Genomic DNA, 26,869 nt, shown 5'->3' with positions numbered 1-26,869 from the left:
TGCATGAGATTTCTCCTTGTTTGGGCCTTCAAACCCTTTCAAGGTTTGCCCTCTGTGATAAATTGATATTCAGAAGCATAAATCAAGCTGTGTTTGAGTCGTGCTCTGATGCAGAATGGATTTCTCTTTATAGTTACCCTATAAATAAACTTGGACAACACTTGACCAGCAGGTGCTGCCTATAGATGTTCCTTCCACTACGCCCTGCATCAATTAATATGCAAATGAGTGATTGAATGTTGGCAGGTTTTGACCTCACAATGTGTATTTTGTGCTCTCTTCAGGTATGGGCTGTTTCTGGGGAGCTGAGAGGAAGTTCTGGAGGCAGAAAGGAGTCTATTCCACTCAAGTGGGTTATGCAGGAGGACATACCCCAAACCCTACCTACAAAGAGGTGTGCTCAGGTGAGTCTTTCCTCTTTGGTTTTTAAGGATCAGGAGTGGAATCCTGAATTATGGATGACAACAAAGAGTGAAATGAGTGACTGCAGTGACAAAGGAGATTTGGGGTTGGCTTTACGTCCTAAACTGTACTGAAATCTATGGATGCCCATCCCATTGCTGTCTTCTAATAATTAATGATCAATGTATGAACAAATATTCTGTTCTGATTAATAATCTGTTAATTCTTCACACAGTTCAGTGCACAGCATCCTGCCATTTCCAGGCCAAAGCCTTGCATTTATTTTTCACTCTACACTACAAAACTCCAACGCAATTTCTTTCTGCGATTTGAACCACAGAACCCCTGGCAGCCAACTAATGCTGCTGGTGGGGAAAATCCTGCACTCACTTGGAAGTTTTCCTTTGGTTTATTTTCTTGCTAACATTTTTATGCCAAATGCTGACACTGGGGCATGTTCTTAGTGACAAACTCTCACATGGGCTTCATGGAAAGGGTGTGAAAAGTGACACGAACAAATAATGGGCACTTGAAGCCCTGTGCAGAGGTGCTGCAAGGCAGCCAAAAAGGCAGAAACTTGCTGGAAATTGTGAAAAATGGGAAAAGGGATGATTTGAGGTGGAACAGAGTGAAATGGAATGGAATGGAATGGAATGGAATGGAATGGAATGGAATGGAGTAGAAATAGAAATGGAAATGGAAATGCAAAGCGAAAGGGAAAGGGAAAGGGAAAGGGAAAGGGAAAGGGAAAGGAATGGAAATGGAAATGGAAATGGAAATGGAAATGGAAATGGAAATGGAAATGGAAAGGGAAGGGAAGGGAAGGGAAGGGAAGGGAAGGGAAGGGAAGGGAAGGGGAAAGGGAAGGGAAAGGGAAAGGGAAAGGGAAAATGAAAGGGAAAATGAAAGGGAAAATGAAAGGGAAAGGGAAAGGGAAAATGAAAGGAAAAGGAATTAAATTGGAATGGAATGGAATGGAATGGAATGGAATGGAATGGAATGGAATGGAATGAAATGAAATGGAAAATTATTCTTCCATTTTATGGGGGAAGGGAAATTAAATTTGTTTAGAATGGAAGGGAAAATTCTTTTTCCGTTTTCTGGTGACAGCCATACAGAAAACAATCTGAAAAAGCCTTCTGGAGGGTGTGCAGGATTTGGAGCTATTTTCAGTGCGTTCTCCTAATACATAAATACACCATTTTTGGCCAGCATTAGACAACCCAGGATGTTCATTCAGCACCAAACATCTTTTCATATTTTGCTTACAGATGTTCAGAACAATTCTGTTGCTCTGTATATTCATAAGCTTTTAGAAATCTGCATAGCTCAAGTGGCACTGAAATCAGAAGGGAAGAACTCTGCTGTTGTTATTCATAAACTGGGGATGTACAATTACCATATAAAATATGCAGCTAACGATGATTTCCTTAAAAACAGGGTCGTTTATAGGCTTGTGGTTCAGGCTGTTCACATGTGAGCAGGTCATTTGGGTTTACTCTCAGTTGTTTTCTTTGTTTATCTTCAGTGACTGGAATGTAAAGAAAAATAAAACATGTCCGGTTATTATATGATATTAGTTAGAAGGCTGAGATTCACTGAATTAAACCAATTTATAATCTTGTCAATTCTCATCTTTCTGAGGCATTTTCTCTCATGCACAAATCACAACTTCTAATAGTTAACAATTCAATATAAAAATGTGCCACACAGACTTTGTTTCTTCTCTGAGTTATGTAAAATATTTGGCTGTGAGGTTGTTTCACATCTCCTGAGCAAAAAAATCCATGTTTTTCTGAGGAATACTACTGCCTCTTGCATAAGAATTATTCTTTTGACTGATTCTTCCATATTGGATTTCCAGTTCTCCTTAAAATGCCTCGGCTTCCAAAGGTCACCTGGACGGCTTCTAAATAGCTGATGGAAGAGTAAGGAAAGGGAAAATTAATTTCTTGCTCTGTTACCTCCTGTTCCTGTGGTCAGCTGGTGATTTCCCAAGTTAATTCCATAAGCCCAGAGCAGGGTGGTGGTTGGGATGTTGTTATTTAAGGGTAGAAAGATGTGGGGAGGGTTTGGCTGGGTAATGTGGGGTTAATTTTACATATTTGCGCATAAACTGTTGGTATTAAAGGCAACAATGGGAAATCTGATGGGAATTTTTCAAGAGTTGTTGATGGCAACAAAGAAAAAATGTAATATAGGAAAGTTCTTGGCTTTGCAGATTTGCCCTTCTCTAAAAATACAGAAGAAAGTCACGTGACAAACTATCAACTGTGTTCAGGGAATCCTGGAATTTTGGAATGATTTTGGGTGGGAAGGGACCTTAAAGCTCATCCATTTCTACCCCCTGCCATGGACGGGAACACTTGCCACTATCCCAGGTTGATCCAAGCTTAACCAACCCAGCCATGGACACTTCCAGAGATCCAGGGGTGGCCACAGCTTCTCTGGGCACCCTGTGCCAGGGCCTCACCACCCTCACAGTCAGGAATTCCTCCCCAGTATCCCATCTATCCCTGCCCTCTGGCAGTGGGAAGCCATTCCCTGTGTCCTGTCCCTCCATGCCTTGTCCCAAGTCCCTCTGCAGCTCTCCTGGAGCCCCTTTAGGCCCTGGAAGGGGCTCTGAGCTCTCCCTGGATGCTTCTCTTCTCCAGGAGAACACCCCCAGCTCTCCCAGCCTGGCTCCAGAGCAGCAGGGCTGTGATGAATTTGAGCATCTCCTGATGTTCAGGCATGGCCTTGTATTCCTTGGAGAACCCTTCAGCTGGACACTGCAGCACTCTTCCAAAGTGGCTCTGGTTCTCCAGAGTGTTTAAATGTATAATTAAAGTACAAATATTCCCTTCCCTTTCTGTGGCTTGTAAAAGGGATCTGAAGGTTTCCACGGACAGGAACTAAGTCCTCAAGATTAAAGTTTCCAAGCAGTAATGAGAGTGGCTCAGAACATTTTCTTTTATTATTAAATTGCTGTCAAGAGAATAGATTCCTGTTGTGCCTTTGTCTGGTATTTTTTTTTTTTTTATCCTTATAAGAAGAGGATATAGGAATTTTAATGACTGTGAAGAATCTCAGTGTTCACCATGCCCTTGATCTGTGCCTTGATAGGATTGGCCAATTGCTCCACCTCTCCCCTTCCCCCCCCGCCCAGTTCACCTGTGAGAAAGGAAAGGAAGGTCAGCCAAAGTACAAAATACTGCATCAATCAAAGTTAATGTCATGAAATGTGGGAATTACTGTTTTGTGTATTTTTTGTAGCAATTGAAGAACAGGATTTTGTAGAAAATCTGTAATTTTTGTTAACTAGAACAGTTGGAACAAGTTGTGTCTCTGCAATCATGAGATTAGCGTCCTAGGATCCTCCTGGATGTGCATTTAAACCTTGATATGACCCTAGAAACTATAATTTGTCCTCCATTGAATTGCTAAGTCATGAAATAAAATGAATGTAGCAATTTCACTTCAAAAATAATTTGGAAAGGTGATGGCAGATGCTGCTGTAATGATAAAACCTTGGCAACAGGAACCCAACAGATGCACTGAATTTCACTTACCTGCTCCTCTGCAGCTCTGCCTCCAAATTTTCAAAGCTGACACAACTGATGTGGTTTTTTTTTCAGCAGAGAAGTTGACCAAGGAAACTTTATTACACCTTATAATCCAGGATGCAGAAATGGAGTCTGCAGATTTGTCATTTAAAAATGAAAGGCAGAATAAATATGTATTTTTCATGGTAAATAAATGGTAAATAAATTTGCCATTGCCTAAAAAAACAAAAAGCTCCTTGTCCACAAGGGATGGCAACAGCTCTGCTGAGTGAGCTCTGATGGAGGTCTGTAATCAAGGTTGAGTTCACTTTTCCATCTCAGAATTTGACTTCTCAGGGTTAATGCCTTGTCTGGTTCAGGCTTGAAGAAACCTAAGTGATATTTATTATTTAGATACCTGATTGTGCCTCGTGGCAAATTTAAAATCCTAATAGCCTCACTGCTGTCCTCTGCTCCTTTCATCTATTTGTCCCAGCACTGCCCACAAGCACAGGCTTGGACTGTAGCAGCAATATAAATACCAAATATATTATTTATTATTAACAACTTTATTTGAATTTTATTCCACTGAGATGTGTTGTTTCCATCTTTCCCGTCTCCTGCTTTATTAAAGATATATATAAGATGAAAATGTGGGAGCCCCAGAGGTTGAAAGAGCCATTACAGAGCAAGTCAAAGACAAAATCTTCTGACCTGGAGCCTACAGGAAGCTCCCAAAGGAGCTTCATTTTCACAGGAGACTCCATGCAGGATTGGCCTGAGATGTTCCCCGTGTCACTGGGCCTGAAAACAGAAGATGCAGCATGGAGCTGCTTCTTTTTAAGTAGCAGAACATGTTGTGTTTGTGAAAATGGTGCTATAAAAAAGCTCAGTGCTGTTGTTGTGGCCAGTGGGGGATTTCCTACTTTTTGTTCTTTTTGTTTTTTTCCTGTGGAGACCTTGTAAAGAAAAAATAAGCTACAAAGGCAGTTAGTCTGTGTTCAAACTGTGCTCCCAGAATTGGTGGTTATTACAGGTGGTAGATATTGGGAATAAATCCTTCCCTGAGGGGTTGGCAGGGCCCTGGCACAGGGTGCCCAGTGAAGCTGTGGCTGCCCCTGGATCCCTGGAAGTGTTCCAGGAGAGGTTGGACAGGGCTTGGAGCAGCCTGGGATAGTTCCCATGGCAGAGGAGGTGGAAAGGGATGGAGTTTAAGGTCTCTTCCAGCCCAAACCACTTTCAATGAAACCAGGGAGAAGCTGCAGCTTTTGGGAGACCGTGACTCTGGAATTAAAGCAGGTGATGGACCATGTTGGTATTTCCCCTGCTTTTCTTGTTTATTGCGGTTGTGTTCCTGTTCTTTTGCTGCTCCTGCTGCTCATTCTCCCAGGTGAAATCTCCCTTCCTTTCAGGCACAGGACTGAAATGCTGTGGTGTCAGTGTGGATATGTCTGATAATGTATTTTTCCTGAAATTGGGAGAGCACTTCAATCACTCTGTGCAAACATCACCCCCTCTGACTTGCTTGTTTTATGGAACATCTTCCTGTGCTGGCATAGAAAAGTTTGGAAATTGACTCTTGTCCCACCGAGGTGATTAAGATTTTGTATAATTCTGCAAGTGACCTGCACAGTTTCTAGGTGTTGGATGAATAATGAAATTATCAAACCACAGGAGCTTAACTTCTATTTGCTCAGCTGTGCCCAAGCTGTTGTAGTTCAGCTTTTAATAAGTAAATTTTGATAGTGAAGTTGTGCTTTGTCTCGCCTTTGCAGACACTCACACTTTTACCTCAGCTTCCTCCAGGTGAGGAGAATTTAGTCCATGAGGAAGACAAGAACTCGATCCAGTGAAAGAAAAGGCAAAACCTTTGGATCCTCATGGCTGTGGTGCACTGCAGCAACAACAACCTAAAGGATATTTGGAGAAGGATTTTGGGGAAAGCCAGAGCTCAGGGGTGTTCCTGGATTTCCTCATGGATTTGTTGTGGGCTAAGATTTGAGCACATCCATTGTAGGTGAATTCTTTGCAGAGAGACAAAAGAGACAAAAGCCTTTCAGAAGCTTTGGTGCACTAAAAAAGGGCAGATTGTGGAGCTGGGGTTAGGGAAGGTGTGGGATGGCACCTGCAAACTTCTGGATGAAACATCAGAACCTATTGCAAAGTAGAATCCATCCATTTGTATCTTTCAGGTTGAAAGCCCTGAGTGTAAGCAATGGAAAAGACTCATCTAATTTTTATTTGAACACCCAGAGTGATAGAATTTCCACCATTTCCATCTGTGGGCACCTTCCCTACAATAATAGGGTGCAACCCCCCTCTTAAATTATTTGTATGACTCAGTTAATTCTTTTTAACACTGCAGCAGAGATCTTTGCCTGCAGAGCCCTAGGGATAACCCACAAGGCACCCAAAATGCTTCTGACAAAAGATAATTGAAGTACAGCTGAGGCTCCTGCTGGTTTTTGCTCATTGACTTCAAAACCCTTTCCAAAAATTGTGTCTTCCTGTCTGGGACCTGGCTGCTCCTACAACAGGGGCAGGAGGGAGGGTGGATCACTCTTCTCCTGACACCAGGATGTTTAATGGAATACCTTGGCCATTGCTGGCATAACTGTGTCACCCAGGGGTTTATTTTGCCCTTCACTCGGGAACCAAATCCCCTTTTTATGTAAGCTACTTTTCTGGAAATTCCTTGGATATAGAATCTCAGAAAAGGAATGAAAGAAAGGGAGGATATTGGACTGTTTGGAATGTACCTGCTGTGCTGATTCACACCAAGGATGCTGCTGATCTAAGAATCTTCTCCAGCAGAAATCAGCAAGACTTGGGCTGGATGGGGCTTGGAACAATCTGGGCTAGGGAGCAGCACCCAGCCTATGGCAGGGCTTGGACCTGGATCAACTTTAGGGTCCCTTCCCACCCAAACCAGACCAAGTTCTGTCTTCATTTACCTCCCAGCTTCCAGGTATTAATGATTTAGTCTTTAATCATCACTGATGACCTTTTCTGTATTAATTTGTTTATCCACCTCTTTAATACAATTTTATTCCTGGCATTCACAAATAGGAGGGGAAATTGGGGGTTCATTAACTCCAGTGCTGAACCTGTGCAGGAAGTTTCAAAGAGAACTTGTTAAAGGATATTTTGCTAAAGGTTAATTCTTGGCAGCTACAAATCAACATGTCTGGAAATGAAGTATTTATTCTGAGGAGGAAGAAAAAATTTCCTTTACTGATAGTCTTCCCTTATTTATGAGTATTCCATAGTGACGTGCTGTACCTTTGTATCATCAGTAGGGCTCAGAGCAATAGGTGAGCTGGGAAGTGATGAAAATACAAGGTAATGGGGTAAAGAAAAGACAGATCTGCCATAGGAGGTCTGAAAATATCACTTATGCACAAAGCTGCTGTCAGGACACGGTTTTTCTTACCCAATAGTTCAAATAGTTGCTGTTATTCATCTACTCAGGATTAAAATTGTGATGTGAACTGTGGCCACCTGCACTAGAAGAGTTTGGTGAGTTGGTGAAAATGATGTTATCAACAAGCTCACTGTTGTTATGGCAGCCAGTGCGGTCCCTTACATTTTGTATTTCTTGTACTTCTTGTATTTCTTGTACTTGAAGTACTTCTTGTTTTTGCTCTGGAGACACTTGTAAAGTAAAAATAAGCTACAATGCCACTTACTGAGTCTACCAAACTGTGATCCTGGAATTAGGGAGCGACGTTAAGGTGATCTGGTTCCTGCAGCACTCAGAGGAAACCTGATTTCTACATGGATGAGGTCACTTCAGCCTGGAGATGTGGACAAAGTGACCAGCCTGTTAAACCTGTCCTTCCAAAGGAGGAGAAGCTGCCTGCCTTGGATAGAGCCCTCTTGGAGCTCTTAAAGATCAGCTAAAGGGTTGTCATGTTTGGCTTCTAAAGCAGCTTCTTTGTTAAAAGCAAAAGGAATACACAGAAGTGCCTGAAGGGAGGCGACAAGAAAGATGGAGAGGGAATTTTTACAAGAGCCTGGAGGGACAGGACAAGGGGGAATGGGTTTACAGTGACAGAGTAGGTTTAGATGGGATATTGGGAAGAAATTCTTCCCTGTGAGAGTGCTGAGCAGCTGGGATGGAATTCCCAGAGAAGCTGTGGCTGCCCCTGGATCCTTGGCAGTGTCCAAGGCCAGGCTGGACAGAGCTTGGAGCAACCTGGGATGGGGAAAGGTGTCCCTCGTCATGGTAGGGGGTGAGACCTTTAAGATCTCTGGCAACCCAAACCATTCTAATTTCATGATTCTACATAGCCAGGACTCCTCCTAGACTTGTACTTAGAAAGGAATATTTTGCTCTGAGCAGCTCAGTGCACTCTTTGCACTGCCCTGCTCTTGTTTTCAGTCCTTCTGAGGTGTGTTGTCTCTACTGACATTCCCAACCACCCCTTTTAAATCCATGTATCTTAGGAATGCTCAGTCTGGGAAGAATCAAGAAGGAATCATGAGGTTTCTGTGCCTGGAGACGTTTCTGTGCCTGTTACTGAGCCCAGAAAAGCATCGTGGCAGTGGCAGTGTCTGTGTTCCCACACGTGCCCACAGTGTATCCACACACATCAAATGTTCCTGGGGAAACAAACCCAAATCCCAACATTTGTCCAACTGGAGTTTTTTGTCGGCTCCTTCCCCTCTTAGTTTAATCCAGTGTTTACTCAGTCAAGCGATTCAATTAGAAGCTGTTTTTATTTTCTTTCTGAGGAGTGAAGAATGTTAATTGTAGCTGAAATGCCTTCGAGTGATTCTCTCCTAATGTCACATTTCCATAAAATCTAGGAAAGCTTTGCATTCTGCAAAGAGAGTGCAGCAGCAGAACAAAAATGCTAAAAAAGTGGGTTTAACGTTCTGAATGCTGGACTTGGTGTGGACTGGGACCTTGGTGGGGAAAGCAGAGGAAGAAAAGAAGGTCCTTTACTCCCAAAGTGTTGTGTTAGACTGAGAGAAAAGACAGCAGATTGTGCAGACAGTTGGAGAAATCAAGGCTTAGGAGAATTATAATTAATATGAAAATCCACGATCTCAGTGTGTACAGAAATGTCACTGCCTGGGTTGGAGTAGAGAGGAAGGGAATGGAAAACAGCTTTAATTCTGCTGTCTTTGAGTTCCCAGGCTGTTACTGGGGTTTCACTGGAGCATGATTTGGATGGGGTTGGTCCTTCCTCTCAGGGATCTTGTGAGCCATGAAAAATAGAGCTGCATTCCTGTTCCTGGTACTTCATGGCCTCCATTCATGGAATCAATAAAGCTGGAAAAGCTGGAAAGTTTGAAAAAAAAAAATCTGAGATCATCGGGTCCAACCATCAGCCAGCAGGGCCACCAAACCGTGTCCCCAAGTGCCACATCCACACGTTGTTTGGACACTCCAGGGATGGTCACTCCCCCTCTGCCCTGCACAGCCTGAGCCAGTGTGTGATAACCCTTTCCATAAAGAAGTTGTTCCTAATATCCAACCTAAACCTCCCTGAGGCAGCTTGAGGCTGTTTTGTCTCATCTGGAAGAGTCTGACACCACCTCCCTGCACCCTCCTGTCAGTGTGTTGTAGAGAGCAAAAAGGTGATCCATGACCTGGGATTAAGCAGATCCTGATTTATCCTGGACACAAATTTGCTTTATTCATCCTGAGATGTGACAGGTACCATGGGTTAAACTGAAAGTTTGAATTATCATCGGCCGTCATAATTACACGTTGTTTACTCCTTTTTTTTCCTTTTTTCCTCACTTACTTTTTTTTTTTTTTGGTGTTATAATGGCTTATTTTTTTATTTGGAAAGGACACAAGGCTTAATCATGTCACTCCCTCTGCTGAATGCTGTGAAAATTCTTTGTTCCAAGTCAAATGGAACACTATTATAGCACACTTATCATCTGCTAAAAAAGTAATAAATTGGGTCAAACTGATCCTAGACATAATTCTGCTGATGTTAATGGTGTTACATCAGGAAGAATTTTCTCTTGGCCTGTTAATACGATGATGAGATAAAAATGTGGCTACCAAGGAGCAAACAGACCTTGGAAAAAGAAGTTCCACTCTCACTGATCCTGCCCTGTTTCTGCAATGTTTTGAAGCTATAAAGCATTGCAAGAGTGCTAAATATTGACATCTTTGCTATTATTATTATCTGAATGGGCTGGTGGTGGTGGGGGAGGTGGTCAGGATTCTATTCCATCCTTCTCCTTTGAATTTTTGGCTCCAGCAGAGCTGACCCTGAACCAGTGGTAGGTGCAGATGGGACCATTATTTTTCACCGCTTCATTTATTTTGTTTTAACAAATGGTTTCATTTTCTCTCCTGCCTCGTTGCTCTGTGTTCAGGGCCAGTTCAACCCTTCTGCAGGTGTTCAGAGGTGTTCAAAGACAGGAGCAATGTGTAATGAGCTCTCCTCTCATGTCCCAGCTGCCTTTGTGAGCTGGTCAGAAGTCTTTAGGTGAAGCTAAAATTAAATGGCAAAGTGTAGGCTGGGATCTGGTGTCTTTAGTCTGAGCTGAATTTAGGCTGGAAAGCACAAGGAAAGTAGGATCCAGTTTGCATTAAGTAGGTCAGATTTTTGGGTGGAGAGAGGACCTTCTTCCTTCTTCTCCTGAACGTGCAGCAACGTGTAATCCAAAGGGGAAAATGGAATCCATATCCAAATAATCCAAATAATCCAAAATGTGGAAATAGAAGCAAACAAGATGAGATTCTTGCACAGGGAAAAGCAGAGATTTGGCTTCCCACAGTGTACCTGGCATGAAGCTGCTGCCAGGTGCATCAGCCCAGATGTTAACTGGGAATGAATTCCAGGACCTTTCCTTTCTGTCTCTTCTTCTCCCTGCCCAGATTGCCCCAAGCAGTAGAAGAAAACAAGCTTCCCACGTGGCTCCTGGTGTCCAGGGAAGGGAACGGAGCTGGGGAAGGGGCTGGAGCACCAGGAGGGGCTGAGGGAGCTGGGAAAGGGGCTCAGCCTGGAGAAAAGGAGGCTCAGGGGGGACCTTGTGGCTCTGCACAACTCCTGACAGGAGGGGACAGCCAGGGGGGTCAGGCTCTGCTCCCAGGGAACAGGGACAGGAGGAGAGGAAGCGGCCTCAAGCTGTGCCAGGGGAGGTTCAGGATGAATATTAGGAAAAATTCTTCATGAAAAGGGTGGTCAAACATTGGAAGGGACTGTCAAGGGCAATGGTGGAGTCCCCATCCCTGGAAGGATTTAAAGGCTGTTTGGATGTGGCACTTGGGATGAGTGGTGGCCTTGGCAGTGCTGGGGAACAGTTGGACTTGGTGATCTCAGAGGGGCTTTTCCAACCCTGATGATTTTATAATTTTATAATCTCACACTTGTGTCTCAGCAGTGGCCTGGCTTTACCAGGACATGTAAGGAATGAGCATTTCCCTTAAACCTGGAGTTAGGAGACTTTCCAGAGAATAGTCTCTTATTTTGAGAGTCCTTTGGGATCCAGACTCCAAACATCCTGGGCAAGTGTTTGAACCAAGGGCTGTCACACCAAAATTCAGCAATATTTTGCTACCAGCTCCCACAGTTCCAGATCTAATTAACTAGGAAGAGCAAAATACTTTTCCTGGTCTTTCCCAAAACATTTACAGACTCCGACCCAAAGTCTCCAAAGATTAGCAACATCTTTCATATACAACAGTTGAGATTTATGGAACTTTGCGTAATAAAGAGAACAATTTCTATGGCCTGCTTGAGGGATGACTATTTCAGGCAGCTCTGGAAAATAAAATAATGAATTCAAAATGGCACAGCTTTGCAGCAGAACTGCATCTGTTGCTCCTGCTTTTCTGCCAGGCAGTTTTGATCCACCAAAGTGCAGGAATAATCAGTGTCACAGCAGATATGGAAGGCAAATCCTGCAGACCAACTGAGTGGAAAGCCAAGTGTCTCCCTGCATATTCATCTATTTATCGCCTCTGATTCTCCTCTAATTCCTTTATTTTCCATATGATAATAGACTTTTCTCCATGCACACCCATTGTTCCCACGAAACAGGATTTGTCTGCACACGAGATGTTCGTATAACGTGTGAGGGCAGAATTCATTAAAACAATTGAGCTGCGAGCAGGGATCTCACTGAGTTGCTTTTTGCCTCCTTTATTCCCATCTTTTCTGCATTTGAATTGTTAAACAGGAGCTCTGCTGCAGTGTCAAAGAGTGCCTTACAAAAGCTGTTGCCATAGAATTACACCTAGAAATGAGTTCTTTATAAATCAGTGGCACGACAAGTGGTTATTTATTTGTACTCAGGCCTATTTAACAGCTCTTCATTACAAGAATGGCCCAGAGTCTGAGGAACAACTTATCCATTACAGATCCCACTCCCAGTGTATTCCATAAAGAGCAGATACAACTTTTCACACATTTTCAAAGAGTTCTCAGAAAATAACTCCCTCTTTTCTCACCTCTTCCAGGAATCCCTGAACTGCCCCTGTGCTTGTCACACCAGCAGCACAACCCCTTTGGGATCCCAGAATGGTTTGGGTGGGAAGTGACCTCAAAGATCATCCCAACCCACCCCCCCTCGCCATGGACAGGGACACCTTCCACTATCCCAGGCTGCTCCAAGCCCTGTCCAACCTGGCCTTGGACACTTCCAGGGATCCAGGGGCAGCCACAGCTTCTCTGGGAAACCTGTGCCAGTGCCTCACCACCCTCACAGGGAAGAATTTTTTCACAATATCCCATCTATCCCTGCCCTCTAGTAGTGGGAAGCCATTCCCTGTGTCCTGTCCCTCCATCCCTTGTTCCAAGTCCCTCTCCAGCTCTCCTGGAGCCCCTTTAAGCCCTGGAAGGGGCTCTGAGGTCTCCCTGGATCCTTCTCTTCTCCAGGCTGGACATTCCCAGCTCTCCCAGCTTGGCTCCAGAGCAGGGGGGCTCCAGCTCCTGGAGCATCTCTGTGGATTCCTCTGGACTTTCTCCAGCAGCTCCATGTCCTCCTGATATTGGAGTCCAGATCTGGAGACAGCTCTGCAGGTGGGGTCTCACCTGAGCAGGGCAGAGGGGCAGAATCCCCCTCTCGCCTGCTGGTCATAAAAGCCCTTTTGAAACCTTTCCTGGGAATGGAACTTCTCCCTGGCTGCAGCCAAAGCCATTCCCATTCCATTCTGAGGGGCAGCACCGGTGTCTCGGGGCATGTGCTGGGATCTGTTTTCGTCCCCTTTGCTGCTCCTGCCTCTCTCATGTTCCTCAGCAGTGGTTCCCTGCTGGAATTTGCCTGGCAGCCCTTTGGAGTGGGATGGGAGGAGGAGCAGGGGCAGCTGGGCTGTCACCTGCAGATTCAGCTCCTTCCCTTTCATTCCTGGCTCCAAGGCTGACTTGGGTGACCTTCAGCTCTTCCTGCCCATTGTCCTCACTCGTGAAAAAGGGAAATAGTTTATCTTATCTTCTAAGGGGCTTTGAAATCCATAGATATATGGATTTTTCTGGGGCTGAGTGTTGGAGGAAAGCACAGGCAGCAAGGGCAACTCAGAAGTTATGTTTTATCTGCTGGAGTCATAGGGAATTTTAGCTGACATATTTTGGTATTTATACCTATAAATTATTTTATTCATCTGAAGAGGTACTATAGATTGGAATATTTTGCTTAATTTTAATCTCTGTTTTAAAGTTCTGATTCCTCTCAGGTCCTGTAAGATGAAGTAGATGCTCTAGTGTGTAATATAAAATGTTCTTTGGGCACCTTATAATTGTCCACATTTTGCAATATTTAATATTACAAACTACATACAATTTCTGCCCCCAAACTGCTCTGTATATATTTAACTTAAACATTATTTTAATTGAAATTAAAGGTTTCAGACAGATCTTTACAGCTCTGCAGGATGTGACTTCCTGGCTTCATTAATTCCTTACATATGGAGTGAAAATTCACTAAGTTCATTTGATTTACTTTTAATTTCTAATCAAGTTACTGACAAAATATCTGCCCCTGAAGCTTTTGTAATTTTAATATTAAATATAATAAAAATGTGATAGCGAAGGTAATGTTAGTTTTAATATTAAAATGTAGATGGACTGTACCATGCTGTCTCCTTCACTGACAACTTTCTATGAAGATTGGGTTTTAAAACTTACTCTCCTACAGAAATATTCTGAAAACATTTTAAACCAGTTCTCCAGTGAAGGTTTTTATTCCCCCTAGAAGTATTTAAAATACTTTTTTTAAAAAATCTGAGCTGAATGCAGCAGCATTTCAGTGCTACAAGCCAGGGCAACTCTAATTTCATTGCAAAATTCCTCTGTTTACAGAACTAAAATTATAATAAATAAAAAAAATACACTTGGCGGGGGGGAAAAAAAATCCCAAAGCCAGAAATTTCTGCTTTTGCAAGGATAGTGTTGGTGGTGCCATTCCCTTTGAAATAATTCCTCCCTAATTGGTATCCCAATGTAATGGGTAAGTGAACATATTTCACAGCAGCAGCTGTTGGATGTTCAATGACTGGAAAATACGGCGCTGGTGAAGTGTGTGGAGTGCTCATCCCATCAGGAGGAGTAAGTTAATCATACACAATTCACTGAGCACTGGAGCTGCATTTGCAGAGCAGGGGCTGCCTTTTAATTGTCGCGGGCCCTTTTTCAATATCTTGCAGGATCTTTTGTCTCAGCCGTAGCAGTTTTGGTTGCATCCCTAAAACTGTCAGTCTTCCTTAATTTTGCAAGGGCCTAACAATTCCTCCTTCACAATGCAGCTTAAATTGGACCAGATGCTGCATCAATAGAGCAGTCTGCCCATCTCAGAGGCATTAAGCCCAAAATTATTTAGAAAATTGAAGCCTTTAACATACTCTGGATTAATGTGATTAAGTAGAGCTTGCTTTGATTCATAGCCATCTATTCCTTTATTAATAGCCATTTCATCAACAGGAGCAGCACATATGGGGACAAGATGACTGAAAGTTAAATTGATTGCTGGAAGCCTGGAAGAAAAGCATTTAATGTTTCAATAATAACTGATGTAAGACTTCACTGCGGGGCATTTTGGATAGATTTAGACCAGCTTATAAGCACAGTATTTATTAGTATCTTTTAATTTTTATTATAAGCTTGCTAAATTCAAGTTGGTGGGGCTTCTTTTGTATTATTTTTATTTTTAGTCCCATCTTTAAGTCTGAAGATTTGTAAAGGAGAGTCTCTCATGTGACTGAAAACAGCTGGGCCAGGCCATAGCGGAGTTGGGACTTCTGGAAAGCTTAGGAAGAGATAAAATATAAGAGAGGATAATTTGTTATGACTATTTGCACACATCCATTTCTGATCCTAGAACCATTCCAGGTGCAGTAGGAGCGTGTGAGAGCTCTTGTATGACCCATAATACAGAGGGGCCATCCCTAACCCACTTAGACCCCATTTGTGGGGAGGGTTCCTGTTTGTCCTGGCTTATTTCCCAACTCAGGAATTACATCCATGAAAATTTATACGTGGAATCATGGAATCAAAAAAAAAAAAAATCATTGAATAGAATGACAGAATCCCAGAATCCCACAATGGTTTGGGAGGGAATGGACCTTAAAGCTCATCTCATTCCACCCCCTGCCATGGGCAGGGACACCTCCCATTATACCAGACTGCTCCAAGCCCTGTCCAGCCTGTCCTTAGGCACTGTGTGTGTAGGGAGAGAGGCATTTACAGGATGATCCAAGACCACGGAGTGACCATTCCAACAACTGACGAAGAGGTGTAATCCCAGTGCCTGGGAGCATTCAAGAGATCTAATCCCAGTACCTGGGACAGCTCCCAGTACTGTGTATTTGCAAGTAAAGTCACTCCTAAATTCTGCTAAAGGAAATTGAGATGCCAGAGTTTCTTGGTATGTTCAGAGTGCTCTGATTCACCTAAAATAAATCTCTGATATAAAATGGAGAACGACAAGAATGAGCTGTGATTTGTGGCCGTAATTAGAGTAGGATCCTGGAGACTGGGTTCGGAGGTCTTTACTCCAAGTTCTCATGGGAAGCAGGACCATCTCCAACACTCATCAGGCCATCAGGCCAATTCAGGAACAGCTCCAGGGTTATAGAAGGGATGCACTGTAGGATGGTCCTCCTGGTGATAGAGAAGGATGTCCTGTTAGAGCCTTCCACCTTGTGGGATATGGCCAAACCTCAGCTTTTGGCCACAGGATCTTCCAGGCAGCAAAACCAGAGCTCATTTCAACATGAGAAAAAAAAAAAAAAAAAAAATCTCCAAGGCTTGGTATCTGTGAGAAAGGAAATTTGTGCCCCTCCTTTTGCCAGAGTTGTTGTTCCTAAATTCCAATAGTTCTCCAAGTATTATGGATGTACAAATCCATAAATCAGAGCACAGTGATCCACATTATTTCCATATATTAATTCCCTGAGTTTTGGGTTTTTTAATAAATTAACAATAGGGTTTTTTTTTTCTCATTGTCTTCTAAATACTCTTGGGCATCCAAATTGGTCATTCCTTTTTGGATGGGTAAATGTCAAAGAATACTGGTTTCACTTGAATTAAAAATCCCTTCTTTGCTTTGCTGAAATGATCCCCTCTAAATGGGAATATAAAAAGGATACAAGTGATCTGTAGTTGAAAACTCTTGATTTGGGGCTGGTTGAACATAAATAATGGATAATCAAATACAATGAATGTTCATTAGACTTAAACTGGAGGGAAATGGTTTTACTGGTCTAATGTGAATGATGATATTTACATTTTAGCAAAAGATAAAAAACAAAAAATATTTTCTGTTTTGTGTGAGCACTGCACTGTTTACTGGAACTAATTTTAATTAATTGTATTAGTGGCTGAAATAAAGGTTGCTCTTATTGGCTTATCCCAGCATAATTAATCATGGCAATAATTCATTTTACATGACTTCTTGAGGTTAAGTTTTGCAGACCCATTCATTCAAACTGAGAATTAATAATGTCTAAAAAGTTGGCCACAAAAGAAAAGGAGAAACTTCTGTAAAGATTTATTAAAGGCCAGTGATTGATCTACTCCTCTTTGTTTTTTAAGCCTGGTCTCAGACCTGGGTCGTGCAGCTGTAGAAGTCTCTCAGCTGGTGTTTGATCCGGTTCTGTGGTTAATGGCCTTTGTGGAGTGTATTTCTCACAAGTCCCTAAGAAAATTCTTCTCATCACTAAGTGGGGGTTTGTGCTCAGATTCCAGGAATGAGGAATTCCTGTCTCCACAATCAGAAATGAGATATTCTGGAACAGAGCCTCTGATGATGCCGGGAATGGAGCAAAATTCTTCTCCCTGCAGGGACGTTGGTGAAGGTGGTTGGGAAAAATAAACTTACAGTCAAGGAGCTGAAGAAAAAATGAATTCCCAGGATGATTTCTGCCTCCAAACTCTTTTGATTAACAGAGTTTTCAGGGGTTTAAATACCTTTTTATCAACCAGGCAATCAATTTTGTCACTTTTTGTGATTTGAACTCTCCTTTTTTTGCTCTTTGCAGACATTTGTACCACACACCCAAAACTGCAAATTCCTGATTTCCCAGTTTCTGACCTTACTTCTATTTTTTATATCTCCACTACAATTTTTAATATCTCCACTGGGCAAATTTTTAGCCCCCCCATTCGATAACCTTGCAGGAATATCACTTGGAGAGGGGCAATGGCTGTAATTTATAATTAGAAGAAATAGCAGGATTTCTAAAGCTCTTTGAGGGAAAGTACTGTAAATGAAATGATTAAATATAATTTTAATTAATTATATATCTTATGGCTGTTCTATGTATATAAATTGTCAAAATTTAATATTTTGAATCTCTTTAATAGTTTCTACTAAAGACTTTTTTGGCAAATAGTTCCTTGGGCATTTTTAGAATTTTCTAGAATTCTTTTATTAATTTTGTTGGACTTAGAAGTATTTGTCTAGTGCAAATTAATTCTGAATTTTCATCCCAGCTCCCTTTTTGCCCCCTGAGTGTCTGTTTGTCATCACAAACTTTGCTCTGTTGCCTTCTCTCTGCACTTTGATGCTCTCTGGTGAAACCAGGTTGCCTCTACTGCTTTTTGCAGATTTGTTTTGGGGAAATCAGGAGGGAAACAAGATTCCAGTCTTACTTATGTTTATAATAGAACTGTCAAAGTAGTTTAATAAAAATCAGCTATGAAGGAGAAGTTTTCAGAGTACAAATAAGAAATTTATCCTTTTTTTTTTTTTTTTTTGGCTTTCTGTCTACAGTTCTCAGGCATTAAGATCTGCACAACTTTTTCTAAGCTCTTTGGTAGTTTCCAGCTTCAGAAAGAGTCAGAATTGTCACATTTCAGAAACCAAAACTTTTAATCAGAGATCTCTGACAAGTAGTAATCTCTTACTGGATTCACTCTAAAGAGACAAGGAGAAAACCACAATTTCTGTAATTCTAATAGAAAATATTAAATATTAAAATACCTCACTCTCATTTGTTGTTTTTTTAAATTCCAGATTGGTTAATATTTTCCAAATCTCCAGCTTGCTATTAATAGATGTTCCCAGATATTGTATTTACCTCCAGTTTTCACCTTTCAAAGCTGTTCTCAGTGCATGACATATTCCTCACATTCCTGTTATTCTTTGCTTTCCGTTACACCCATTTATTTAAGGAAATTCTTTGTGTTGCATAACAGTGGCACAGAGGCTTGGCAGCTAAAAGCTATAAAGTTTTGAGGAAAAAAATCAATCATGTTTTCTGTTATATTGACATGAAAACAATTCCTTTTATAGATTGAAGCTGGGTTACTAAATCCAGGTATATTGTTCATGTATTTATTATAAACTTTTAAATCTAAGCTTTTTCTTTACCAGAGCAGACCTGCAGTATTACTTTGGTTGGGGATGTTACACTCATTTTTGGCAATAAATCATGTCTTAAAATTATTTTCTGAAGATTTGGGTCTTCTGCTCCTGCTGTGTCCTGGGATATCACTCCCTTTTGAGCCAAAAGGGAATTCTTGTTTTCCATTTGCTTTCTTCAGAACGAGTCTCAGTTGAAGCAAACAGGTAAAACTCAATATTTGGGCTATTGAGGAAGGGTTAAATGGAATATTGGGAAGGAATTGTTTGCTGTGAGGGTGGGGAGGCCCTGGCACAGGGTGCCCAGAGAAGCTGTGGCTGCCCCTGGATCCCTGGAAGTGTCCAAGGCCAGGTTGGACGGGGCTTGGAGCAGCCTGGGATAGTGGAAGGTGTCTCTGCCCATGGCAGGGGGTGGAATGGGATTTAAGTTCCCTTCCCACCCAAAACATTCTGTGATTCCACTATTTCCTCAGAGAAAACAGTTCATTCAGCCCAAAAGATCCAACAGGAAGCTAAACTGAGCAGTTCAAGACTGAATTCTGCCCAAACACAGAATCTGAAATTGTCGGTCACTAAATCTTTCCTGTAATGTGATTATTTTAAGCATAAAATCACAGAATGCTTTGGGTTGGAAAGGACCTTAAAGCCCACTCAATGCCACCCACTGCCATGGGCACGGACACCTTCCACTATCCCAGGTTGCTCCAAGCCCTGCCCAACCTGATTTTGGACACTTCCAAGGATCCAGAGGCAGCCACAGCATCTCTGGGCTCCAAGCCCATCCAGCTTCCAGGAAGTACCTTTGCATAACCCACTTGCCAGGAATTGCAGTTTATTGGAATGTAAAGGCTCCATCCATTGGATGTGTCAGTTAGGGGTTAAATTTGGGCTTTAAATGAGAATTTTTTTGATGTGAGAATATGGATTTTTTTTCTATTCCCAGCTCCATAGCTTAAAGATTTCAACTCCACTATATAAAAATGATATAGAACTTGTAGGTGGGTCAGAGTCTTCCTCATCAGACATGATGAAAAGATGATAACTCAAAAGTCCCAACCCTTTGCACAGATGAGTTTGGCATAGAAAAGCTTCGTTAAAGCCAAATGAACAAAGGAAAAGGGGAAAATTCACTCATATATTCCCAGCCTTTAAGGCTGGTAAGGGTTCCCTGCATTATTTAGTTTGACATTTTATATTATAGATCATTATCTTTCATTGTGTTACTGTTTCATCAAGACCTAACACTTTTTCCTTTAAGTTTAGCTGATATTTGACTGAAGTGTCTCTCCCAGAAGGAAATCTGATTTGATTTGAAAATGTCAGGAAATGGAGAGGTGCTTTATAGGACATGGGTTTAGAGGAGCAACCCAAGATCCAGTGGTGCAACTGAGCAGGCACCATTTCCCATATCCATATCTAAAAGCTGTTTTCCATTTGGAATTCCCTGGTTTCCATCCCTACCACTGACTCTTGATCTGCCTTTCCACTGCTTTCCCAAAGGCCCCTTTTGCAGCCCCTTCCTGAGGCCATGTTCATCTCATCGAGTTAAAAACTTCCAGGGGTTTCTTTTGGAAAGGGTGAATTCATCCGGCACTTGGTGGCTGTCACTGAAACGAGTTTCCAGGATTTCTTAGTGCTAGGATTGATCTCACCAGAGCTGTTCTTACAACCCCTGTTCTCTTTGACATCCCAATTCCGGCCCTATTGCCTTTTATTGCAGTATGGCAAAGAGATTCATTCCATGTTTATTTCCACCCTTGCCCTTACCTCAAAGGTTGTTCCTCATTTGCAGGTACCACGTGTGTCCCTTTTTCCCTTCAGCAGAGATTTTACCTCTGGCTTCTTTAATACATTTTTGATTGAGTGGCACCAGCGCAGTAAGAAATGGCTTTGTAAGACCATCCCATCAGCTCCTCATCTGAGTTATCCACAGAATTTATAAATTGAGACTTTATATTTCTTTGGAATTCCTGATAAAAGGCTTTAAGAGCAACAGGCTCTGTAGCAGTCCCTGCAGAGGACAGATAAAAATGCTGCCATTCAAGCCTTGTTCCCTTTGGACAATTTTTTTTTCTGAGAGATGTCGTTTAGACAATTCTTAATCCACTTAACATATGCACTATCGATATGGGGGAGTGTTAATTTTTTAATCAGTCATGAAGCAATAAGTCAAATGCATTAATAAAGCGTAAGTTCCATCCATGCTATTGCATCCCATGTTTATTACAGCCAGACTTGTAATTTCATGGGAGGATGAAATGGAGTTTGGCTGACGAGACCTTGTATTCCATAGGACCATGGTGTTAATTATAAGCCCATCTTCGACATTTTTCCTTCACTTGGCTGAAATTAAACCAGAATATCTTTTCTAGGAGCAGTTTCCAACTGGGAACAGCATCTGGTCCACAGGACCCGGCCAGAGGGAGTCTAAAATAATCCCCTTTTAAGGGCTTGTAGTGTGGGCATTCAGCCTATGAAAACACAACCTATAATAAGTACAGTGAACAAGGAAAGTTTTGCTATCTCCTTTTTTTCCTACAGGTTTATATAATTTATTTTCTCCCTTTTATTGGCTGTTCAATGTACAGCCATTTTATAAAATAAAAAGGGTTTATAGCAGTGGTCTCACTTCCAGATATTCTGTTCGTCAAAACCAATCAATCCTCTGTTTATCAAACCCATTTTGCTGCTGAAGAACAGACAGGATTTTAGCAAACAACAGTGAAATTTTTTGCGGCTCTGCCACAGAAATTTTAAATACTTGCAAATAAGAAACAGGTTCATTTAGTACTTTTGTTTGGCAGATTTTTTTTAAACCCAGTATTTTTTGTGAAAGCTGCCAATCTTTTTTAATTTCATTCAAGTAGTTTACTGAAAAATATGAGCATTTGTGTGAAAAATGTAAAAATAATAGCTTGTTCAACCCCATTTTTTACTGGTAATTTTATTCTCTTGGTTTTGTTTTTAAGGGGTAAAAAATTAAGTGATTCTAGAAGGCATGAGAAATAGCAGTTCATTGTTTTACCAGCAAATTTTCTAATTTTTATGAATTTTCATTTACTGTGTGATTCATGTGTCCTCTAATAAACCAAATAAACAAAATTTAATAACATTTTCTCTGCAGAGGCACCACACTGTAGCTGCTGTATGAGCTACTTTCTGTAGGTATTAGAAAATACTTGATTTTCTGTGGTCCAGGAAGAAGTCTGGGGAAGTTTCTAGAATTTATGGACAATTTATTTTGATTTAGAACTGCAGGACTGGCCAGCCCATAGTGATAAATTGGCTTCTTGCTGGAGAGGATTGACATGTTTTGATAAAACTGAAAAAAAAAGAGTGTGGATCACACTGAGAAGTTAAAAAATGATATTTTCTAAAGTAGAAATTCACAGTGGTTAATAAACCAAGCATTATCTCCTAGTTCAGTGCTGGTAAAGTCATTAAAGTGGTTTAAAATAGAAAGAAGGAGGTAAAATAAATTAGCCACATGTTAATGCCCATGTAGAAGTACAAAATAAGGGTCTGTTCCATGAAATTCTTTCAGTGTTGGGCAGGAATTCAAATAAAAATATTTTAATGGACCCTTATTAAAAATCTACGAATCTGGGATTATTTCCATTCTTTTTATCCTCATTGGTTTGAAGGTAAAAATGTAAAGGGAAGGAGATGCAGAATGTGGGCTCTCAGTATCTTAGTGCTGAACCTTTGGTTTGTTTATTTAACGAATAGGAAGGTGCTGGAAATTTTGGAAGCATAACTGTGAGTTAATAAAAATTCCTAGGAAGGTTTGGAGAAAGAGATGCTCGAAAGACCTTGCCATAACTGTTTTTTTGGTAGTATTTTGCATTTTCACTTGGGCCGTGACTTGGATAACAGCGTTTGGTTTAACTCCCCAATCAGTGAGTGCTGAAGTTTGGTTGTGTTTCTTTACATTCCACATTGGCATCATGGCCCTGGCACAGGTTGCCCAGAGAAGCTGTGGCTGCCCCTGGATCCCTGGAAGTGTCCAAGGCCAGGTTGGACAGGGCTTGGAGCAGCCTGGGATAGTGGAAGGTGTCCCTGTCCATGGCAGGGGGGGTGGGATGGGATGATCTTTGAGGTCACTTCCCACCCAAACCATTCTGGGATCCCAAAGAGGTTGTGCTGCTGGTGTGACAAGCACAGGGGCAGTTCAGGGATTCCTGGAAGAGGTGAGAAAAGAGGGAGTTATTTTCTGAGAACTCTTTGAAAATGTGTGAAAAGTTGTATCTGCTCTTTATGGAATACACTGGGAGCGGGAGCTGTAATGGATAAGTTGTTCCTCAGACTCTGGGCCATTCTTGTAATGAAGAGCTGTTAAATAGGCCTGAGTACAAATAAGTGGAACAAAACGATCTTTGTGCTCCCTTCCAACCCAAACTATTGTGGGATTCTGTGATTTACTGGAGTTGGGACCTTATTTCTCAAAAGAGCAATGTCCTTTTTTATTGCTGAATTGAGGCGGGAGGGAGTAGTTTCGGAATTTTTGCACTGTAGAATTTAATTCAGCTGAGGCAGGGCAAGGTGGAGGTGAAACCCACGTGGCTGCTGGGAGACTCTCAGGTGAGGAGCTCTCCAGCCAGCCCTAGGAAGCTGCTCCACTTTGCCGGAGATAATTAAACGCTCCCTGGATCCAGCCAGTTAAAAAGAATGAATTCTCTTCCCTAATCCCTCGGTTTGGGCACTCACCTGGGACATGATTAAGAAGGTGAGAGTCGAAATGCTCTTAGGAAGAAAAGGAATTGAAAAGGTGTCACTCAGACATCTTTTTCTCCTGCTCTTTGTGGGGACGTTTTTGCCAGGGTTGGAATCCCCACTGAACGAGCTCGCTGGAGTTAATCCTCCAGGAGCGGACGTGTTTTCTAAGTGGGAAATGGATCCAGGATAAACAGGCAATCTGCTCTTGGCACTCAGCCCTCTCTGTCTCGGTGTAATAAAGTCTTCCTATCTGCAGGGAGGTTCTTCAATGGTTAAAGCCCTTCCAGAGCTGAAAGAACCGAGCACCAGCAGTGGAAATCTGATAATGGCTCTGATAAAGAAAGGGTTTCTGTTTGCACAGTGAGCAGCACATGGAATTATATTTATAATTCCATAAATTATTTAAAAAAATGTGATCCAGACATTGAGGGTTCTAGAAATGTTCATACTCGTCCAAACTTTTGCTGTGGGATGTTAAAGATCTGCTAATTAAAAGCAGTGGGTGAGCTGAGGACACTGTGACTCTCTGACAATATAAGTGGACATTTCAGGAGGAATTCTGAAGGAGGCACTAAGGTGAAGAGCTGGATGTCACTGAGAGAATCACATCTCCCACTCACATAATTTCAAATCCTTTCAGCTCCTCAGTGTCAGGCTGTTGAATGTTAAAGACACGCGGGTTTTTGGAGAACAAGTGGGCTTACTGTTTCTCTTTGATTGCTGCCTCTCCATTTTAAAACCTCTTACAAAAAAAGGTTTGATTAGAAATATTTCAATTGCTTTTTCACCATAAAGAGGAGCAGTGAGCTGGGTTGATGCTGTATTCTTTTGGCATTGGATATACCAAGTGTGTGAGACACAAACGAAATGGGATTATTCTGTTTTCATAGTCAGACTCGAGCCTAATGCAAAAATTCACCAAGGCCAAGATTGTTATTAGGAATAGCTACAGCAGAAAGAAAATCCACTGTATTGTGGAAAGGCTTTGAGGAAAATGAGAGGTGAATGTGCTAGGACCAGCAGCATTACTTCCTTTCTTTTCCCCTGAGGGTGAATATTGATTTGAAATCTATTCTAACAGTCTCTTAGCCATACATCTGAGGATATTTTTCATGAGGTCAGGCTATAGTTCTCAGAGGAGTACCATTATTTCCTTATTCTGGGAAAAAAAAAGGAGGCTGATCCTTTGAACTTCTGGATTAGCAGGAGCAGGCAGTGTTGACAAAGTGTAATTGCTGTTTCAGTTGGGAGGAAAGGTAAAGCCTCTGTTGTTTTTAAGTTCTTTAGGAAACTTTCCTGTAGTCTAAACCTGCTCATTTTAGACCAGTAATTTGCTCCTTAGTGATAAAAACCTTTCATAAGCTTCCTGTTGGCTTACAAAAAATAAAAATACTGAAATCAGAAGCCACTCTTTAATCTCATTTGAGTTGTACAATCACACACAGTATCACACAGAATCACTAGGTTGGAAGAGACCTTCAAGATCATTGAATCCAATCCCTACCCTGCCTCTTCAACTAAACCGTGGCACCGGGTGCCACATCCAATCTTTTTTTAAACACATCTAGGGATAGTGACTCCACCACTGCTGGGTTACTGATTTCACCCCTAACTCAGGCTTACCACCCTTGGGCTTCCAGAGAGACCAGCTGCATCCCCTTCCCCCTTCAAACCTAGTTTAAAGCCCTCTCAGTGAGTTCTGCTGGTTCTTGAGCTAAAATCTCTCTACCCTTAACAGAGAGATGGAGCCCATCCAGTTCCAGCAGGCCAGGTGCTGGAAAAGTTGCCCCATGATCAAAGAACCCAAAATTCTCCTGATGACACCAAGCCTTGAACCACTTGTTGATAATGTGGGCTCTGCTATTCCTTTCATCATCTTTCTGTGCCACCAAAGGGACTGAGCAGAACACTACCTGTGCTCCTGCCCTGTCAACCACTTGACCCAGTGCCTTAAAGTTCCTTTTAATTGCCCTGACACTCCTCTTTTCAATCTCACCACTGCCAGCCTGGAGTACCAGCAGTGGGTAACAATCAGAGGGCTGAATCAGCCCAGGGAGTCTCTCAGTGATATCCCGTACCCGGGCCCCAGGGGGGCAGCAGACCTGGCTGACATATGGGGCCCTCCGTTCCCCTCAGAAGGGAGTCACCCACCACGACTACCCTTCTTTTCTTTTTGATGTCAGAGGTGGTGATCTGTGCGACAGATGAAGTGTAATTGGGAGGCTCACTGGGCAGATGATTTTCTTCTACGTCATCTGGCTGACCCTCCTCATCCAGGGCCTCACACCTATTCTGAAGTGGTACCTGGGTAGGTGATGGGGGTTGGGGGAATTTTTGTTACCTCCTCGAGTAGGGACCCATTTCCACTCCCCTTCATCCACCAGGTGCGTCCTCCTATTGCTTGACAGTGGGAAGCATGGGAGTCCTCCAACTCCTGGTGGGCCTCCCTCAAGGATGGAAGGGCAGAACCCCACCAAGCCATTTCCCTTTCATTTTCCCTAATACTCCTCAGCCTTTCTACTTCCTCCCTAAGCTTGGCCACCAGCAAAAGGAGATCATTCTCCTGTTCACACCACAGGCAGGCTTCTTCTGGAACACCCCCTGGTACCACTGGTAAGCTCAAACACTGCACAGGAAGGCGTCTGGACAGACACATCCTTTTTGGAGGTTCCATTTGGTTACATACACTTTCACTAACTGAAGTTTTTGATCGTGTGAAAACCATTACTACCAAAAAAACCCCAAAAAACAAACAAACAAAAAAAAAACCCCAAACCAACCAACCAACAAAACCACAGCAAACAACAAACTAAAAACCCCACTAGCAGGAGGAAACCTGCAACCCTGCCTGCGCAAACTGCTGCGCCAGCTGCTGTGCCACACCCACAGAGATGTGCCACGCCCCTGTTAACAGCTCAGATTGCTGTGCCACACCCACAGAGACGTGCCACGCCCCTGTTTGCTGCTCAAATTGCTGTGCCACGCCCACAGGGAAGTGCCACACCCCTGTTTGCCATGCAAACTGCCGTGCCACGCCCACAGAGACATGCCAGGCCTGCCCTGTGCCTTCATGACTGACGAGACCTATGCTGCCTTGGGCGAGCTGGACACAGCACTGGTCATGCTCCCTCCTTTTTTTTCTCAAGCTACATCAAAAGTCACAGTTTGGGCACTGCCAGAATTAATTATTTTTGCTGATGGACCACATTAAACCACAAAATCTGGAATAAATTCCATCCCTGACCTAAGCTGGCCGTCAGTTCTTGTTGAAGACCATTTCACTTCATTATTAAGCCAATTATCTCTAACTTGTATTTTTATTCTGCTGAATGGGTGATCCTTCCTGCTTCCCACCATCCGAATTTGGCTTCAGGTAATGAGGTGCTTCCCTGGACTGTAAAAGGCAGAGAGGAATTGGGTCACAGTTGGGGACATCCTGCAGGACAGGGGGG

General features: G+C 42.4%; 1 protein-coding gene across 3 annotated transcripts in view; it reads left to right on the top strand.

Annotated features, from left to right (window-relative positions):
- The window catches only part of MSRA (methionine sulfoxide reductase A), a 228,683-nt gene that overhangs the window by 104,492 nt on the left and 97,322 nt on the right, over positions 1-26,869 (top strand). For all 3 annotated transcript variants that reach the window (XM_054001624.1, XM_054001626.1, XM_054001625.1), the window contains exon 3: positions 285-404. In XM_054001624.1, coding sequence (XP_053857599.1) covers positions 285-404 — 120 coding nt within the window. The remainder of the gene's footprint in view (positions 1-284; positions 405-26,869) is intronic.

Source organism: Vidua macroura, chromosome 31 (genome assembly GCF_024509145.1).
Source record: "Vidua macroura isolate BioBank_ID:100142 chromosome 31, ASM2450914v1, whole genome shotgun sequence".
Taxonomy (NCBI): Eukaryota; Metazoa; Chordata; class Aves; order Passeriformes; family Viduidae; genus Vidua; species Vidua macroura.
The sequence above is the reverse complement of the archived record's forward strand: the minus strand, read 5'-3'. Positions and strand labels throughout refer to the sequence as shown.